Source organism: Pseudorasbora parva, chromosome 15 (genome assembly GCF_024679245.1).
Source record: "Pseudorasbora parva isolate DD20220531a chromosome 15, ASM2467924v1, whole genome shotgun sequence".
NCBI classification, from domain to species: domain Eukaryota; kingdom Metazoa; phylum Chordata; class Actinopteri; order Cypriniformes; family Gobionidae; genus Pseudorasbora; species Pseudorasbora parva.
This window is the reverse complement of record NC_090186.1, coordinates 8,304,946-8,325,131: the sequence shown is the minus strand read 5'-3', so window position 1 is coordinate 8,325,131 and position 20,186 is coordinate 8,304,946. Positions and strand designations below refer to the sequence as shown.

General features: G+C 37.3%; 2 protein-coding genes across 5 annotated transcripts in view; one reads left to right on the top strand and one right to left on the bottom strand.

Moving 5' to 3' along the window:
* The first annotated feature begins 1,928 nt into the window (after positions 1–1,928).
* On the top strand, positions 1,929–10,371 carry LOC137041069 (trans-L-3-hydroxyproline dehydratase). Of its 2 annotated transcripts, XR_010898020.1 has the most exons (7): positions 1,929–2,192; positions 2,798–3,285; positions 3,503–3,672; positions 4,062–4,184; positions 4,329–4,466; positions 5,396–5,895; positions 10,057–10,371. XR_010898020.1 is itself a non-coding variant. In XM_067416999.1 (6 exons), exons 2-6 carry the CDS (start codon positions 2,805–2,807, stop codon positions 5,519–5,521), a joined length of 1,038 nt encoding a protein of 345 aa, XP_067273100.1. In that variant the 5' UTR covers positions 1,929–2,192; positions 2,798–2,804; the 3' UTR covers positions 5,522–5,899. The 2 variants fall into 2 exon arrangements, 1 of the variants encoding a protein (XP_067273100.1); XM_067416999.1 differs by lacking the exon at positions 10,057–10,371 and having other exon boundaries at positions 5,396–5,899.
* Positions 5,901–20,186, bottom strand: part of daam1b (dishevelled associated activator of morphogenesis 1b) — a 108,793-nt gene continuing 94,507 nt past the window's right edge. For all 3 annotated transcript variants that reach the window (XM_067416995.1, XM_067416998.1, XM_067416997.1), the window contains 9 exons: positions 17,249–17,333; positions 15,607–15,713; positions 14,060–14,148; positions 12,733–12,901; positions 12,538–12,645; positions 10,583–10,643; positions 10,378–10,509; positions 7,808–7,978; positions 5,901–7,202 (listed from right to left, as the gene is read on the bottom strand). In XM_067416995.1, the coding sequence (XP_067273096.1) occupies positions 6,990–7,202; positions 7,808–7,978; positions 10,378–10,509; positions 10,583–10,643; positions 12,538–12,645; positions 12,733–12,901; positions 14,060–14,148; positions 15,607–15,713; positions 17,249–17,333 (1,135 nt within the window). In that variant the 3' untranslated portion in view covers positions 5,901–6,989. The remainder of the gene's footprint in view (positions 7,203–7,807; positions 7,979–10,377; positions 10,510–10,582; positions 10,644–12,537; positions 12,646–12,732; positions 12,902–14,059; positions 14,149–15,606; positions 15,714–17,248; positions 17,334–20,186) is intronic.

Here is a 20,186-nt window from a genome sequence, read left to right as displayed (position 1 = left end):
AGTACAGACACACACACAAAAATAAATAAATAAATAAATAATAATAATAATAATAATAATAATAATAATAAACAGATCATTAATGATTTTGTTGTTGTTGTCTAGTTAATAGGTTTTGCAACTGCTATAAAGTTATACTGACCCAGAACCATAAAGCTAGTCTACACTGAACACTGATTCCTAATATTGTGTTGGTTCACCTTTTGCTCCCTGATTGAGGCATGTACTCCACTAGACCCCTGAAGGTGTGCTGTGGTATCTGGCACTAAGATGTTAGAAGCAGATCCTTTAAGACATTGTTTGTTCAGTACATCACATGTTCGATTGATTGATATCTGGGGAATTTGTAGGCCAAGTCAACATCTCAAACTCATTGTTGTGCTCCTCAAACCATTCCTGGACCATTTATGCTTTGAAGCAGGGCCCATTATCCTGCTGAATGAGGCCACAGTCACCAGGGAATACCGTTTCAATGAAAGGGTGTACATGGTCTGCAACAACGCTTATGTAGGTGGCACATGTCAAAGTTACATCCAGGTGGATGGCAGGACCCAAGATTTCCCAGCAAAACATTGCCCAAAGCATCACAAGAAAAACTCAAACATTTAGCTGGGGATTTTTCAGTACACCTTACTTCAATATCAGGCTTATTATACACAGAGAGAAATATTGAAATAAAGTACAGAATATACAGTGCAGAAATTGTATAATATATATATACATACATACATACACACACACACACACACACACACACACACACACACACACACACACACACACACACACACACACACACACACACACACACACACACACACATATATACATATACACAAACCTCACAAGCTCAAAAGAGAGGAGTAGAAAAGCAGGTGAACACTGCCGTCCTGTGACACTCTGGAGAACAATATCAGAACAGCTGGTCAAAAAATAAATAAATCCTGAGACGTGATTACATTTAACATGGCTTTACTGGGACATATGGAACTCAAAATAACATTCAAATACTGCCCAGTCATGGATAAAACAGACATACCTAAACTCAATAAGGCAAGCACTGGTTTACAAAGCAAACTGCATAGTTTAATGCACAAAATGAATACAGAAATACTCTCATTCACTAACATTTTTTTTTTAGAATAAAAAATTAAATCTCACACACACACACACACACACACACACACACACACACACACACACACACACACACACACACACACACACACACACACACACACACACACACACACACACACACACACACACACAGTACATTATATCCCCATACACTGCCTCTAAACCTACCCATCACAGAGGAAACATGCATTTTTACACTTTCAAAAAAAAAAAAAAAAAAATACACATCATTTAGTATGTTTATAAATCCATTTTCATTGTGGGAATCGTACAATGTAGGTGATCTCATGTTTATATTAAATCGTGGGGACATTTACACACAGGCACACACACACACACACACACACACACACACACACACACACATGCACACGATGAGATGTAGGCCTAGGTAGTGTACAAACACAGCAGGAGTCGAGATCAAGTGTGTGCCAGACCTGAAATCAGCAAGCATACATCAGCTCAGGAAAATATATACTGAATTTAGTTATCAATAAACTGATTCACAACTAATTTTGCATCAGGACAGAGATTTTCACAACTGGTTCTGCATTCAGAAAGAGATTGTAGGCTACATTTGACACGTGACAACCCAAAACAAAAGCAATTCTTTTTTATCCAAAATTGTTCTCAACCTGTATACATTTCTTTGTTCTGCTGAACACACAAAGATATTTGGAAGAATGTTTGTAATCAAGCAGATCTCGGCAGCCACTTACTACCATAGCAGCTTATGACGTGAAGGCAAGTGAGGTGTCGTTCTCATCCAGGCCAAAGAGAGGCAGTAAAGAGCCATGCTCAATGTGCACGTGGAATTTGGAAAAACAAGATTCAAAACAAGTCGTAAACAGAACTGATTTGCAAAAGAATTGCTCCATTTTACAGCAACTTTCACATTTCAGTTTTTTTATATATTGGTTTGCAACCCGCCAATAAATCCATAGAAGAAGAAGATTTTTTTTTTAATAAACAGTCGTGAAAACATAAAATTTGCGATAATATATTCGTTGACGTGATTTTTGCTGTCTCTCATAAGAACGTTAGCAGTGACGGTAAGATGCTTTTTTACTTACTTCATCCCTCAAATTATTTCTGACACAAGTGTTACAGTGTTTCTGTGTTAGCCTTTAGGATTAAAGTATATGGGGCCAAATGTCTCCTAGGAAATATTTGTTATGGTCCAAAATGTATGAAGATCAAACAGTATGTTTATTATTATTATTATTATTATTATTATTATTATTATTATTATTATTATTATTATTTATTAAAGCATGAATAGTATGGTCCTTTTGAGCTAAATATATAATTATACCTTCTTAGATTTGGGATATTAATCGTGTAAGATTCCACGGTCTACAGCTTTTGATATAAAGACAAAGCATCACAATAGCCTACTTTTGTTGTTGCAGTTTTCCAAAGACAAAATGTACATTTGACCACTTTTGTCATTAATGGTATGTTTTAGTGAAGATTGGACAGCAGTTGTAGGAGGATTATTACTGGAATCACATTTAGCAATTTGAAAGTACAACTGTTTTAATTACTGTATGTTGAGAGTCCATTACAATGAACATTATTAAGTCTTTTGTTTTTAAAAACTGCTGCATGATGTGTTTTATTTATTAATTTATTGATTTATTGATGTTTACTACAGAGTGATCATGGAGTCCCCAAAGCTGCCCCCTCACTCCGGGTCAGTTTTATCAGTAGTGGACATGCACACAGGCGGAGAGCCGCTGCGCATTATCCTGAGCGGGTATCCAGAGGTGAAGGGGGACACCATCCTTGCCAAACGGCGCTACGCGAGAGAGCATCTCGATCATCTTCGCAAGGTCTTAATGTTTGAGCCCCGTGGTCACTATGATATGTACGGAGCCCTTCTGGTCAGAAGCGAGTTAGCTGAGGCTGATCTCGGAGTCTTGTTCATGCACAATGAAGGGTATAGCACCATGTGCGGCCACGCTGTCATTGCGCTCGGGCGCTTTGCGGTGGATTATGGTTTGATTAAAGCGCCCACGTCACCAGAGACGCAGATAAACATCCACTGCCCATGCGGCTTAGTGAAGGCCTTTACACAATATTCCAATGGGAAAACCGGAGCTGTCAGATTCCTCAGTGTGCCTGCCTTTGCTTTCGCTACAGGTGACAACTACGATCAGAGCATGGAAATACGAACATAAAAGAAATTGCAAGTTTGAAACACAAGTTCAGCTGGAATCATTTCCAAACAATGTATTATATTATATTAGTCAATAAAATTATTTGCCATCCTGTTATAATGTAATATAATTAATATAATATATAATTTTTAATTTGTCTGAAAGAACGGTTTAATTCTTTGCCATCCTTGTTTTTCTAGATGTGAGTGTCTCTGTACCAGGATATGGATCCATCACTGTGGACATCAGTTATGGTGGAGCTCTTTATGCTTTTGTGAGTGCTGAGAGGTTTGGATTGGATGTCAACAAGTCCAAAACTAGAGATTTGGTGGATGCAGCCACTGCTGTGAGTGACGCTGTCAAATCCCAGGTGACTGGTCCAGTGTTGTTGTTATCTTTAATGAGACTAAAAAGGAAAACTAAAGTGAAAATATAAAAATAAAAGTGGTCAATAAAGTTTTTCAGGAAGGAAACGGCAAAATTCATAAAGACTCATATTTAACGAGTCCTAATGGGATCAAATGAGATGAATCTATGAATTGGATGAGGTGATACTGGATAAAACATTTGATATTTCTGAATTTCTGTTTCGCATTATTCAATTATTTGATGATGATGATGATTCTTGATTGATTCATTAGATTTTATTTGCTGTTTTTTTGGCTTGGGAAAGAAACACAAGCCTACTTTACTCCACATTGTGTTTTATTAATCTATAATTTTCATAATTTATTGGACTAATTATCATACTGACCCTAGGTAAAGCTGTACCATCCAGTCAGTGAGGATCTGGGCTTCCTCTATGGCACAATCCTTACTGACGGCAAAGATGCTTATTCTGAAGAGCCCACGGCCAATGTGTGTGTGTTTGCTGACTCGCAGGTAAAATCAGTTGTGACCAGCTGACATATTTATATGCAGTATTGGAGAGTAATTAGTTGCATGTAACGGAGTTAAGTAATTTAATTACAAAATAAATGTAAATAATCCATTACAGTTACTGAGAAATGTTTTGTAATTTTCCAGGTGGATAGAAGCCCTACGGGGTCTGGCGTCACTGCTCGTATAGCTCTTCAGTACCATAAAGGCCTGATCGGACTGAACCAGACCAGAAGCTTTCAGAGCGGAGCTACGGGATCAGTATTTACAGGAACAGCAGTAGAGGTACCTGTAGCAAAAAACAACAACAACGATTTTAATTGTTGTAAATAAGTGAGGTGTTCTATAATACGGCTTAGTTATTTAAAGGGATAATTCACCCAACAAATGAAAACTTGTTTATCTTCTTACCCCAGGACATCCAAGATGTAGGTTTGTTTGTTTCTTCAGTAGAGCACAAATTAAGATTTTTAACTCCAACCGTTGCTCGTATAATGCATGTCAATGGGGTGTTTTTCTATAAGAGTAAAAAACACAAGACTAATCCATATTAAACCCCGTGGCTCGCAGTGTTGTGCAAGTTACTTCCAAACTGTAATATATTATAGATTACTTATTACTGCTATTTAAAAGTAATCAGAAAGTCTCAGAATTGTAATGCATTACATTACTCCTGTGTTACTTTTGAGTTACTTTCACCAAAATAACTACAGAAGTAGCTCTTAACATTCTAAAATTTAGGCTACCACAGAGCATTTTACATCCTGGAGAAGGCGATATGATGAAGCATAATGACTGTGGGCTATTCGACGGAAGTAATGGTGCTGGGGAATACTAGTTGAAATTTGTCTGGTATGAGATCAAAAAATAACAAATACTGTTGGATTTCTTGCAGAAACCGATCATTTTGTGCTTTAAGACATCAATGTGTCGCCACGAGCCACAGGGTTTAATATGGATTCGTATGTCTATGTTTTTTAAACACCCTTGTTGACATGCATTATGCGAGGAACGGTTGGAGTTAAAAATCTTCATTTGTGTTCTACAGAAAAAACAAACACACCTACATTTTGGATGCCCTGGGAGTAAGCAGAAACATCACATTTTCATTTTTGGGTGAACTATCCCTTTAAGAGTCTAGTCCCAGAAGTGTATTTTATTTGCTTGATTCTTTACCAAAAATCAGCCATTTTGCAGCTGTTCTGTTGTTAAAGGAGACCATGTGTGGGAACTTCAAGGCTGTGGTAGTGGAGGTCAGAGGTCATGCTCATTACAGCGGTGTGGCCAGCTTCACCCAGGAGAGCGACGACCCCCTCAGTGGAGGCTTCCTTCTGCACTGACTTAAAGGACGTAAAGGTTTCAACGTCAATTCTGCCTGATTGCAGCTTCGGATTCTGAGCTTGGGAGCACATCAACCTTCTGATGTAGATTCTTTGTAAAGGAAACCATGGAAACACATCTGTGACTGCTACGTGTCACAGGACTCATTTCATTTGATGTACTGATCTGTGTAAATGAACTACTCTATATTCTAAGATAGTACAATATTTGACATAAATTGAAATGTGAATAATGGCCACCAGGAGGCATCATCTGACTATATTTAATATAGCAAAAACTGAATGAACAGAACTTTTTTTCTGTTTTTGTTTATCAGAAAACCCTATTGTTTTTTAACCCAATCAAAGGAGGCATAAATTGACAGCATATGGCAGTAAGTGCTTTTCAGATTCTTCCATTTATTCTCTTTTGATTCATCTTACAATGGAAGGCTGAGTGTTCCTTAAATTATAAAGGTCCAATGGAGGTATCTTCCATTGAAAAAGGAAACTTTGTCATACAACTAGGCTGCTGCTAAAAAAACAAAAACAGGAGAGACTCCAGACAGGAAGGAAGAACGTAAGGGAAGAAGAGTATTGCCTTGATCCAGTTACTAACAGATCACTTTAAATATGACTACATTTCACATCCTCAAAGAGAGTCCAACACTTGACATCATAAACTGCATAGAGTCTGTACAATGACTGTCCACAGTGTTTAAGACACAACATGGGCACCAGATGCCCCTAAAAACAGTCCTTAAAAAAACATTTCCAGTCAGCCTGTACTGGATATCACAATGCAGTCAACTTTCTGAAATAAGCAACCCACAGCCCTGGTTATTAATGTCAGTAATATTCCTTAAAAACACTATGCATTTTTAAAAAACAAAAACACTCTTAGTAGAAAGGGCAAAGCCATCAGTCACTTTACAGCTTTTCAGTGACCTATATACAGACACTTGTCATTAAACCTCTTTAAATACCCATCCGTTCCCACTTTGAATCAGTCAGAAAAGCAAAAATGTAGTTCAGATGAGTGCCAAGAGCCAGTGTCACTTTTGGCGATTTGTTTAGTTACAGTATGAAAAAAGGGATTGACAAGGATTGCAAGTTTATGTGGGCAAATGAACGTGAGCTTCTGATTCATCTACCAATCAGTAAACTCACATTTATCTCAGTCTCATAATAGTCCCGGTGCTCCAGCACTCTTGATGAAATTAATCATTAAATTAGGTTCATTTGGCAGCAATGTTCTTAATTTCTTAGTCTTTTCTCCGCATTTAGACAGGTTCCCCACTACAGTCACATGACGCATGATAAACTGACTGACTTTGGGTAAACATGGGTTTACTCCTCTACCCGAGATCGTGTTAAATCTGAGGAGAGGAGCTAATGAGTGTCCACCAGGCATTCACCGCTGCAAGGAGGTTATTTGGTTGTGATGAAATCCGTCTCAGTGGCTTGGTTGGTTAGCCTGACTGCCATTTTAGAAGTTAAGCTTGGTAATTGGCCGCTCCCTGCCGGTGTCTGACGTCTGACTGTTTATGCGCTTGCGATTGCGCTTCATCTTCGACAGGTCTTTATCAAAAACCTCTCCAGAACGCAGAGCGGACACCAGATCGTCAAACTCGCCCCCGTCGTCCTCTCCGTTCTCTTTGGCTTTTCGAGCCTTCCTTTCTTTCTCCCGCTGCTCCTTGAGCTGAAAGACATCAAAAAGAGACATCATATTTAGCAGTAAATGGGTGAAGAATGGAGAGATGAGATATGGACCAGATGAGTTAAGTGGTTTGGCTTGAGCAGAGGCTGTGAGTTACTTGCCTTTCTCAAAAAACACTCTGACCAGCCACTTTATTAGGTTCACATTTGTTCAACTGCTTGTTAACACATATCTATCTATCAGCCAATCACATGGCAGCAAACTCTATGCATTTAGGCATGTGGACATGGTGAAGACGAACTGCTGAAGTTCAAACTGAGCAACAGAATGAGGAAGAAAGGAGCTTAAAGTGACTTTGAACGTGGCATGGTTTTTGGTGCCAGACGGGCTGGTCTGAGTATTTTATCTGCTGAGATTATTACACACAGCCATCTCTAGGGTTTACAGAGGCCCGAAAAAGAGAAAACGGCAGATCTGTGGGCGAAAATGCCTTGATGCCAAGGGTCAGAAGAGAATGGCCAGACTATATATATACGAAAGTTTAATTTTTATCATTACATTATGGAAAATAATGAAATTTATGACAATATGCACATTTTTTGAGAAGGACCTGTACAAGTAAAATGTAATGTATAAGGTTCACAGACCTGAGCCTCCATTCGGGCCCTGCGCTCCTCCTCCTCTTTGCGTCGGCGCATGTTCTCGTTCTCTTGACGGGCATCTGCAAACGACTGCAAGAACTGGTCGAATATCCCAAAGAACTCGTCAGGCTGCATCTTATCAGCATCCTCACCAAAGTGCTTGACTGCCTTTAAGAACTGAGGAACAGAAACGCTGGTCATATGAAAGCCATTTCCTGCTCGCTTTACTTTCAGAGTAATGACATGAACACGAATCCCTCAAGAAAAACCTGAAAAAACTCAATTTTCTTAAAATATTTTAGAGGCACAAACATACTGTGGCATAGTAATGGATTTTTTTTTCTTTTCTTGGAACATATTTCTGTGTACCGTTTTTAAAATAATAGCTATAAATGACTGGCTTGTTTATCGTTTCCAGACCATTTGTGGTTTCTGAATCTTGAAAGAAAATTAAATTGTGGTTACTGCTCCACAATGCAGCTGAGAGACAATTTTCTAGTACTAAAATATTTTTAAGAAAAATAGAAAAGTGACATGTTAAATACACTTATTTGATAATGTACGTCACTGAATAATGTGGCTAAATAATGTTACGGTACCATGGTAATATTTACAGCACCGTTTTCAACAACAATATTCCATTTATCACAGAACATATAAGAACTATGGATGTAGTGCGATTTTTACAATGCAAAAAAGGGCAAACCAAGAGGAAAAACAAAGTGCAGTGGACTGAGCAAACAGTATCATAAACTCTAGGGGTCTAATGAAGTTCTAGTAAATGAACTGTGTGACGCGCTGCTAGTTATCCGGTCACCGGTAGCAGCGCATAAAGTGGTCTTGTTAACCAAGGTTTCTCCAGTGACTGATTACAGCCTAAACACAGGGGACTGGAGTCTTGCCATGGCACTGCTGTTGCCTCGTGCCGTCTCACCACAGGGGAGGAGGCCTAGCCTTCCCACAATGCCTTTGATGTGCCTTTATCACTGCCATATGGAACAGCTCCTCCGTGTGCCTGTGCGTGCATGAGCCAAGGGGCATGTTTTTATTTCTCCTTTGCCCTGCTTTTATATCTCTTCTTATCTATCTCAGACTTCAGACAGGAGGCCAGGGTTAGGTTGGAGCTTAAAGCTTTTCTGCTCTAGAGTGCATATGGCATGTTATTGTGCATTTACATGCATGACCTCTCCATCAAGTAATTCAAAAACACATTAAAAAATTCACACATAGGCATACAATTAAAAATTTCAAGAAATCAGGAAAAAAGACTAGCAAAATTAAAAAATTTTGGACTTGAATTTAGTCCGCTGTGATGCAGGGGAAAGAAAAACCCAAAACAACAGAACAAATATAATATCATAGAGACGACCCTGCATACACTCATGGCTGTGTATCAAGGTCAGTAAGACTCTTAAAATATCAAATTATTTGGACTCCGTTAATTACAACTATTAATCATTTTAAAATGAAGCCGAAATAAAAATATAATTATTAGATGAAAAATTTTAAACTCAAAAGAAATAAAAGAAAATTTAAAATGCTGCCTTGGCAACTAACTGAATTCAAATAACTAAATTACTTTAATAAAGTTCAATGAAAATATTAAAAATATGAAAAAAGCACATAAAATGACTAAAATTTTGAGAAATATTGAGAAAATCGCCTTTAAAGTTTCCAAATAAAGTCCTTTGCAATTCATATTACTACTAATAATACATTTTTGATATATTTATGTTAGGAAATGTATAGAATATCTTCATGCAACATGATCTTTACTTAATATCCTAATGATTTTTGGCATAAAAGAAAAATATTTTGACCCTATTGCCACAAATACATGTGCGACTTTTGACTGGTTTTGTGGTCTAGGGTCACATATAAATAATACTAAAATAACAATTTAGTCATTTGACCATTTTATGACAAGGCATGATTAATTCAGGTTGTCATGTGTTGTGACTCCCCAAAAACTTGATGAAAATAATATCTTTGCATTATTAAATTGATATTTGTAATAATTCAAGAAAAAATACCCTGTACTAAAAATATTAAAATACTTTTAAAACCTTTTTAGGAAAAACAAAACATTAAGATATCGTGAAATATGAACCCAACATGAATAAAAAGAGTAGATTTCTAAGAACTTTTAAGATATAAAACATTGACAATCCTGTCATAAACACAATATCATGAATTTGCTGCATTTTGGCTTTCAAAAACCTTCACATCTTATGTAATTGTTTCCTCGTTTACAGGGCTGGAAGATAATATGTAGTGTGTGTGCCTCCCTCTGCACAGATGGAGGTAGCGAAAGCAGTAAGATGTGTATGTCCTTTTCCTCCTCGACGTTCTGTCGGGCCCCCAGGGGCCAGTGAAAGTGCCAGGGTCACTACATAGGAAGCGTTCACAGCGAGAGGTTGAAGGTCAGCTCCTGCGTCCAGCAGGACATCCAGGGTGACCGCAGCCTGTTTCTCCAGCTGGCCTTTTAAAGGAAGCTCAGCGAGCACCAGGATGTGCACCTTAAAGATATACACAGAAAAAGACACATGCAGTCCAACACACGTGCACACACTCACCAGCTCTTTGGCCTCACCGAGGGAGTCCTCGACATCAGAGAAGCTGAAACTGGCCACCGTGATGAACTGGCTGACTACAGACACAAACTTGTCGCCGTACTCCTGAGGACGCTGCTTCTGGTATTCTAACTCCTGCATGAGAGAGAGCCTTTGTAGATGATTTGCTTTTAAGCTTGAGAACAAACAGGAATCATGCAGCACTTACACTCTCTACGCTCTTCAAGCCACTGCGAAGATTATTGATCTCCTTCTCCAGTTCAGTCATGCTGGAAAGACACAGTCATGAACATCACTATCATTTTAGGTGTAGTCAAGAACGCATCCTTTAAGGGGAGAGTGGGGTAAGCTGTGCCAATTTTGACTTAACTGGTCCACTAGGGAAGGAAAATTAGATTAAAAACGAATACTTTAATCAGGATGTCTGCTATAAACAGAAACATATATTGTAAAACAGGGGGCATAATATATGATGGGACATGAAATTAAAAAAAATGTTTAAACTTAAGTGACAATTTGCGCCACATGTGGTTAGCTGTGTCAAGCAATAAGTTCAAGAATAGGGGAAAAGTGCCAATTCCCATCCCTAAGTCTTATTTTGCAGCACATTTGATATATTTTCAGTAAAATAAGTCACATTCTTACAATACTAAGAATATCTGTGTTGTGAAACATTTTGTAATATTTTTTTTATTTAATGGTTCGCAATATGAGAGAACGCTTACAATTATTATTAGTTGCAGCATCTGACACACTTTACCCCACAGCTACCATTTTGGAAATGCTTAATTTAATCATTCATGACTAATCCTATGATTCAATCTTTTTTAAGATTGTTATTTAAAACGAAAATCCTAAAATGTACCAACATGCATGATATAATGTTAGGTTTTTTATTATAATAATCAAATTTCAAATATTTGTATATAATAAGTTTGTTTGGTTTAACATAATTTATTTCACCTGCCATTTAAAAGACTTTAAAGTTGAAATATTTATATTAAATATGAATTACATGTATTATACACTTTTTATATTTTAAAATATTTTATACAGTGTTGATATCACAGTCAGCTGCATATAATGGACTCTTTTTAAATAAACAGTCATATGACAAAAACTATTGAAAGTTTGCTGCATTAAGAGGTGAAACATCTTACCCCACTCCATAGGCCATACAGGCTGACCATTTTTGCCTTTTATCCAAATGGGTCACACTGATAAGAACCACAGATATATATAAAAGCCATTCATCTGAACTTTAACCCCTGTGATAGCACTAAAGTGACTGTTAATAATATAATGTGTGTGAAAGGCTCTGTTTTGAGCCGAGTTATTCTTAGCTGCAGAAATGACCTCTAAGTGGAACTGATAGCAGCTTGTCTTCAATCTGCGCTGCCTTTATTCCTCCCTACATACAAATAGGGCATTGTAACAGACTGAACTATCAAAGTACACAGAGACGTACTTGTGTGGCTATGGAAAAACCTGTCCACTCACTAGCTTGTGACCCTTCAACATATTATTTTTCATTTGTTGTCTGAATAAATGACACTGACTGATTTGCCTGAGGCAAATAGAGTCCTTTATTTCATTCTTTGTACCCCCTCAAATGAGATCACAGTCAAAATTTGTCTTGTGACTTCACTTGTGGACCGAGCATGATCATATTAGTCTCGCTGGCGCGACTAAAAAGTAGTTTATTGGACATTCTACTGTACATTTGGACAGTCCCTTAAGGCAAAGTAATGATGAATGACTAAAAATTAAAAACTATCTTCTAAAAGGGACATTGTCACAAGCGTATCACTCACAATTTAGCAGCAGCACACAGAACTCAAGAGGTCATTGAGTGGAGCTGTATTCACACTCTCTCTGCTATGGTGGCCATGTATCTCTCGTCCACTTATATATTTCGGCACCTAGAGCCAGGACAGCCGAGGGCCCCATTTCTTCCGACTATAATTTAGGGTTTTGCTCTGCATATGTGAGTAACCATAAGCTTGTATGACCCACAGCATGGATTTAAGCCCAGTGGTGGGCGGGAGTGACACCGCAAAAACTATTTCCAAAATCCATTTAGCGCAAGTAGACCCTACAGGCCTGTAAATCGTACAGTCGACGAAAGAAGTGCACGCTATAGCTCTCCGCAGCTATACCTACTTGACTTTTGCAGCTTCCGGGACATTCTGCAGCTCTTCTGAGAAGAGCATGACTTTTGAGTACTTCTTTTCCAGAATAGTGATAAGGTAGTGTAGGAGAGTGATATTCCTGCAACGGGACAAAGGCCACAATAAACGTATGAATAGAAATCATTGTTCTTTATTCTTCTATAAACACAGAGATAGATTTTCTCACTTGTCAATGCTGGACTTGGTATCTGCAATCTTGTTGAGGGAAGAGATTTTGAAGCCGTATGCGTTTCCTCTCTGTCCTTTGTTCATGTAGTTGCCAAACGCCAGCACCACCTCCAGCAGCTGCTTGAGATTACGACTGTGGAGCACTTCTTTTGAGGCCTTGATCAGCGCTGCAAAGGACATAAAATAGTAATTTATGAACTGAACTCTAAGAATACTTACCAGCACACACATATATATATATATATATATATATATATATATATACACACACCCATCAGGCATAACATTAATATTATTATTGTGTTTGTCTAGCCTAGAAATGTAGACGCACCCTAGCGGCAGTAAATCTAATCTGCCGCGAGTGTCGTCTAGCAACTCTCAATACCCTTCTGAGTTGTAATTGCCAAACTCTTGCCGGGCCAATCACATCATGTATAGAGTCGGTGGGCGGGGCCATAATGATGACAGCCGAGTTGCGTTTGCGTGCTTCTAGTAAACACAGAAACTGGCGAACGGCGGTCTTTCGAATCAGCTTTGACCGCAACTCTAGAAGACTTGGAGTTTTTTTTTCTCTGAGAAAAGAACGGCACTGAAGTCATTCTTGAAAAGGGAAGATGTGTTCGGAGTTTTGCCGACCGGATACGGCGAATGTTTAATCTGTCAACAAGCTCTGTTTCACCTTCGTTGCTCTGGTTGGTTGTAGCGCTATCCTATAGCTTGCAGAGGGAAACGGTTCACCACTGTTCCTTCCTTGGACCACTTTTGATAGATACTGACCACTGCGGACCGGGAACACCCCACAAGAGCTGCAGTTCTGGAGATGCTCTGACCCAGTCGGCTAGCCATCACAATTTGGCCTTTGTCAAACTTGCTTAAATTCTTACGCTTGCCCATTTTTCCTGATTCTAACACATCAACTTTAAAGTCAAAATGTTCACTTGCTGCCTATATATATATATATATCCCACCCACTAACAGGGGCCGTGATGAAGAGATGATCAGTGTTATTCACAATGTGTGTGTGTATGTATGTATATATATTATTATAAAGGTACTTATTTGATCATACTTATTTGACAATAATTGCAACTAAATACATAAATTAATTACACTAAAAATGAGATATGATCATACAACGCAATTTTTCATCACCCTATTTTTTGAATTTTATAATTTTCACTTGAAGATACATTACATTATTACATTATTTTCTTATGCTAAAAATAAGACTGTTGTGTAAAATAAGTAAATAGAAACAAATTTAAACAATGTAATCAGCCCTATTTTTTGCAATGCAAATGCATTTAAAGAGCCAATGCACTCACCTTCAACCTTAGGTTTAATCTCTGCAATCCTTTCGGCAAACTTCTTCTTAAAGTACAAAGACTGTAACCTCTGCTGGTAATGGTTTATTCTGTTGGCAGGACAAAGAAAAGGATTGGGTCAGGGAAAAAGGGAGAGTACATTAAATGCATGACCTATAATAGATTTTAATGAGCTATGGTACTTTATTGTCCCGCTCAGAACACGATAAAACGCACATGATCTGTATACACAGCACTAATGGTTCCACTGAATAAAGAACAAACAGCCTTATCCAGTGATCTGAACCCGACACTACTGTGTTACATTCAACACTCTTGTGCCGGGGACAATCCCCTTGGTTACCGCACTTGCCGAGGGCCCAAACACAGCCTAGGGACTCGAATCTGACAACCAAGTTGATTCTTTGAAAGATTTCTCTTCCATGCTCTATACTCCAAACACACCACAGCGGAGTGAAAAACTCACCAGGGTCTCATAAACAGAGAGAGAAAAAGCAAGCCAAGGCACCTGTGCTTTGTTTGGCTCAGCTCCTCTGTTAGAAAGAGTAAGGCAGCTGCATAGCTATGATGAAATAGTACTTATTTAGTTACAGCAAATATTGATGCTGAATAGGATCCTCAGCCTGACCAGATCAATGTGTCACCCAGGATTCGTAACCCTTATCCTTCGTTCCTGGAGGAAATCGCATTTGCTCCTGACACTACTTGTGTGGAAAAAAACAAAACAGATCTGAATAAGTCTCTGTACAGTGGTGGGTGGCCTTCATGGATCAGATATTCCTCACACAGCAACAACGTACTAGGCCAACATCATGAAAGGATCCAAGCCAGTCAGCAATGGGGCTTTTTGGTTATTGTGCAGCAACATTATGGAATCAGGAACACAGACTGAGGAGCAGATTTACTAACACCTTGTGTCAATGCAAACCCTCTTTTGGCGTTAAAAACCTTCAGGATTTACTAAAGACACGCAGTGAAAAATGAGCGCTGAAAAACCATGCACATGGTTATTTTTGCGGCTGACTTTATTGCATATGTAGGAGTTTCCCTTTCAGACACAAAATTTATGGGAGGAGAGTATTTAAATCAATCATACAAGGTGATTTACTAAGGCTTGCGCCATTATTTAACGGCCAAAAAGGATGTCTTAAACCAGATGCTAACTGGTAGATTGTGTTGGTCATTATGGAAATGATTATGTCTTCAGTAGATCACACACAGATTTGCAATTTATTTAAACAAGGGAACCAAGTAAACAAAGGGAAACAAGTTACCGTAATTTAATTAGGCTTTTTACACTTGCTTCACAATATTTTACTTATTTTTACTCAAGGTGCATCCTGATGGTCAAAGGCGTCCAACGTGTTTAGTGTGTATGCCAGTTACATAAACATAGCCACAATGTTAAGACTGTTAAAAACTAGTATGACCAACTAGTGGTTGGGTAATCATTCTTACTTCGACCAAAATACACATCAGACCAATATATGAATGGCCCCATTAAACCGTCACAATGACGAAAACCCCGGTTTGATTAAGTGTCCTACCTGCTCATTTCATAGAGGAAACGATCTGCTTTTGCCATGCGGTCCAACTCATGTTTGTGCTCCTCTAATAGGTCCACATCACTCTTCTCTGGGACAAACTTCAGCATCTGGAGCAGTGAAGAAACGCCATCAATTACAACAGAACTAAGAATAGAGAATAATCCTCAGCCAGTCTCATGCGACATTACTGTATTTTGAAAGGCTGTTTCTTTTTCAGAGCATTAAAAAAGGAATTGTAACTTAGTTTTCTTACAATTACACAATTTAACTCAAAATTGTGACTATATCTCACAGTGTGACTGTTTTCTATAATTGTAACTTTCAAAGATGGTTTATTTTCCATATTTGCAACTTAACAGTATATCTCACAATTACATGTAGGACTTTATATCTCACAATTGTAACTTTCTTAATTGTCACTTTAATTCTCACAAGATTACCTTTATATTTCAGAACTGGAACTTTATATCTTACAATTGCGTCTATATTGTAGAAATGCTACTTATATATATTATATATATAATATATATATATATATATATATATATATATATATATATATATATATATATATATATATATATATATATTATATCTTGTAATTGTGACTTTTCGAAACATTATATATCTAAAAATTCAAAACGTACGTCTCAATATTGCGACCATTTCTATAATTTTGACTACATTTCACAAAAGCAATTATTTTTCCATAATTGCACTTTCATGTCACAATTGTTATTTCAAATCTTAAAATTGCATCTTTATTTATCACAATTGCAACTACTTCTCACAACTTCAACTTTATCTCCCAATTATCACTTTTTCCATAATTTTCCATAATATATCTCAATATTGCAAGATATATTTTATATCTCAAATAATTTTGACTACATCTCACAAATTATTTTTTCACCATAAATGCAATTTCATACATCACTATTGTCTTTTCAATCTTATAATTGTGATTTTATTTCTCATGATTGCAACTTTATATCTCACAATTACAACTTTATCTCACAATTCTCACAATTGAAACTGTTTCCATAATTGTGACTACTTTTTTCTGTCACAATAGTGATTTTATAGCTCACAATTGCGACTATATCGTAGAAATGCAACTTTTTCCGTAATTGTAACATTATATCTCAAAAACGCAACTTTATATCTTGAAATTGTGACTTTTCAAAAATTGCGAATATTTCTCAAGTGCAACATTATATATCTAAAAATGTGAAATTTATGTCTCAATATTGCGACCGTTTCCTTAATTTTGACTACATCTCACAAATGCAATTGTTTTTTCCATAATTGCAATTTCATATCTCACAATTGTCTGTTTAAAACTCAATTGGGACTATTTCTTACATATGCTGCTTTTACCATAATTATGACATTATACCTCAAAAAAATGACTTTATAATTGTATAATTTCTAACTGTGACTTATCCTTAACAGTGTATATTTCCCATAATTGTGACTCGCAATCGTATATCGCAGTTGACTTGATTTTGTCGTTGCGACTGTTTTCCCATAACTGTAACTTTATATCTCATAATGTGACTTCATTTCTTATTTTATACTCTCACTGTGCTTTTTTCCTTTTGTCCCTCACATTGCAGGCTGTTCATGCCTGGACACTCACCTGTTCCAGCATGTCTTTGGGCAGATCTTCCTGTTCGTCCATGGTCAAAATGGCTCTCTTTATTTCCTCGTTGGAAAGTTTCAATCTGAAACACAAGCACAGGATATACAGATCAAGCAGACAGGGACAAATAAATTCATTTGAAATAAATTCACAAAAATGGAATAGGAGTGATAGATCCACATCCGCACAGAACTCTGTGAACTCAAATTAATCATATTGAGAAAAGAAAATTGCTGGGAATTTCCTCCTCTTGCATCAATTTTCCTTTGGCACAGTATAAGTAAATTAGTGTATGTTATTTAGAAGAGCTATTAATCTTGCGGCACAATGTTGAACCCAAGTGTTTGTTCCAGTTACCAAGAATTTCCTGGCTAACACTATATATCATTACTGGAGTGAAGAAGTGATATTATAGCATGACTCATTTAAGTTAGCCCAGCATTTGCCTGCTTTAAATAATCTGTGATCATCACTGGTTACGTCTTGACAGTAACATCACATTTGTGGTCGGTTTGTTGTATACGAGTTCCTGCTCTTTCTACCAATTTGTCTGAACTATATTTGACAAGTATACTGTTAAAACAATTTGAAAATCTAAGGAAGATGGATATCTTCCTCCTATAATTGGCAGATCTTTTTAGTAACCCTCTGACAGAGATGGTCAAAACAGCCCATGGGATCCTAGATAGCAAACGAATGATAGAGAGATGCATCTGATCCAGGGATAGCTATGTTCAGACTTTAGGCCAAGAAGAACAGGTGTTTGACGGGTCTGAGATCAGCGCTGGAGAGTAGCCTTCATTCCCCTGCCAGGATCCAGAGAGACTGCAAACCACAGCGCTGACGTGAAACACGGCCAGAGCACTTTCCATGTTCGAGTCGAGGTGTTTGTGCCAAGCAGCGTTTCCAATTCCCAGCGTTCTGTGTTACTGAGTTCTTTCTAACAAAGTTCACATGCTTACAGGAGTCAGTGAAGTTGAACGCAAGAAGGAAAAGAATGAAATAATGGCAGCCTCAGTTCCGTCACAGGCAATCCGACGTCATTATTAGGAAGTCATTAGCGTAACCACAGGACTCCCTCATTTATTATTTAATCAACAATAACATACCGGAGACAGTCGTGGAAAAATCTCGCCGAACACTTTCCATTTCATGTGGTCACAGACACTTTACCATGATTATGAGATGCCATTAATCAAACCTTTAAAGACCCAATGAAATCAAAATCAAAGCGGTTTAACCTTTAGTCCATGTGTGTTGGCTTTGCGGCCATCTGTATGCATGTCGACGCTGACAAAAATCACTTTTAGCTGATACAGTGCTGCCCGAAAGTTTGTGAACCCCTTGCAGAATCTGTGGCAATGGTAAATATTTTTAACAAAATAATAGAGCTGGGGGTGGAAACTTTTGAACAGGATGATGATGTCAAAATGTTTCTTATTTTGTTTAAATGTTTTTTTTTTTTTCACATAGTACTGCCCTTTGGAAGCAACACAAGATATGTACATGACTGCTTGAACCTTTTTTTAATAGTTGTGTTTTCAGTGTGAAAAGATGGATCTCAAAATCATACAATCACAGCTGGGAAGGGTTCAAATATGCAAAAGATGCTGGACAACTGAAGAATTTGCAGGACCTGGAGGATTTTTCTGAGGAACACTAGGCAGTTTAACTGCTCAGAACAAACAAGGGACTTGTTTGAAAAAAAGAAGAAGCTAAAATTCTGCTATTTTTTTGTCTTTTGAACTATACGTAAACATTTCTTATGTAAAATATCTTATTCAGGACAGCACTAAATAAAAAATAACATGCATTTTGTATGATCTCTCTTATTTTGTTTAAAATATTAACATTTTCACAGATTCTGTAAGGGGTTCACAGACTTTCAAGCACCACTGTATATAGTCATTTTCCTCATCCAGGATAAAAAAACCCCAAAATATATATGACTCATCTTGTACAACATACAGTAGATTTTTGTCCAAAGAAATGCTCTATAGAATGAGAATGATGCTCTACAGTAATAGCACATCCAATCACAAATTAATTCACTGGTAAAAGTGAAAAAAGCTATTGGCTAATTAAAATAAAAGTGACATACGCTTCAATAGCATCCATCAGATTGCCAAGAAGTGTCCAATGATGAAAAAAATGACTAAAGTTTTTAATTGGTCTCTTTTAAATAGTTTCTTATGCTTACCAAGGCTACATGTATTTGATCGATAATACAGTAAAAAGTAATATTGTCAAATATTATTACAACTTAAAACTTTGTTTGGTTTGTTTGTGTCCATTTGAATATATTTTAAAATGTAATTTATTTCTGAGCTGAATTTTCAGCATCATTACTCCAGTCTTCAGTGTCACATGATCCTTCAGAAATCATTCTGATATGATGACTTGTGGTGCTTAGGCCCGGTTTTACAGACAGGGCTTAGATTAAACCAGGATTAGGCCTTAGTTCAATTAGGACATTTAAGTGGCCTTTTTAATAGAAAAAGCGGCCTTAGAAAACAACATTACTGATGTGAATCTTGAGACAAAACAATGACACTGAAATATTTTAAGATATATTAGTGCAAGTTGCATTCCGTTAAAACAGCTCAAACATGCATTTTAGTCTGGGACTAGTTTGAGCCTTGTCTGTGAAACCGGGGGTTAATGTTTTTGTGGAAAAGTGACTTTTCACTTTTGAATATACAGTGAAAAAAATAAGTATTTGAACACCCTGCTATTTTGTAAGTTCTGTCCACTGTGAGACATAATCTAAAAAAAAAAAAATCCAGAAATCACAATATATGATTTTGCAAACGATTTATTTGTATGATACAGTTGCAAATAAGTATTTGAACACCTGTCTATCAGCTAGAATTCTGACCCTCAAAGACCTGTTAGTCTGCCTTTAAAATGTCCACCTCCACTCCATTTATTATCC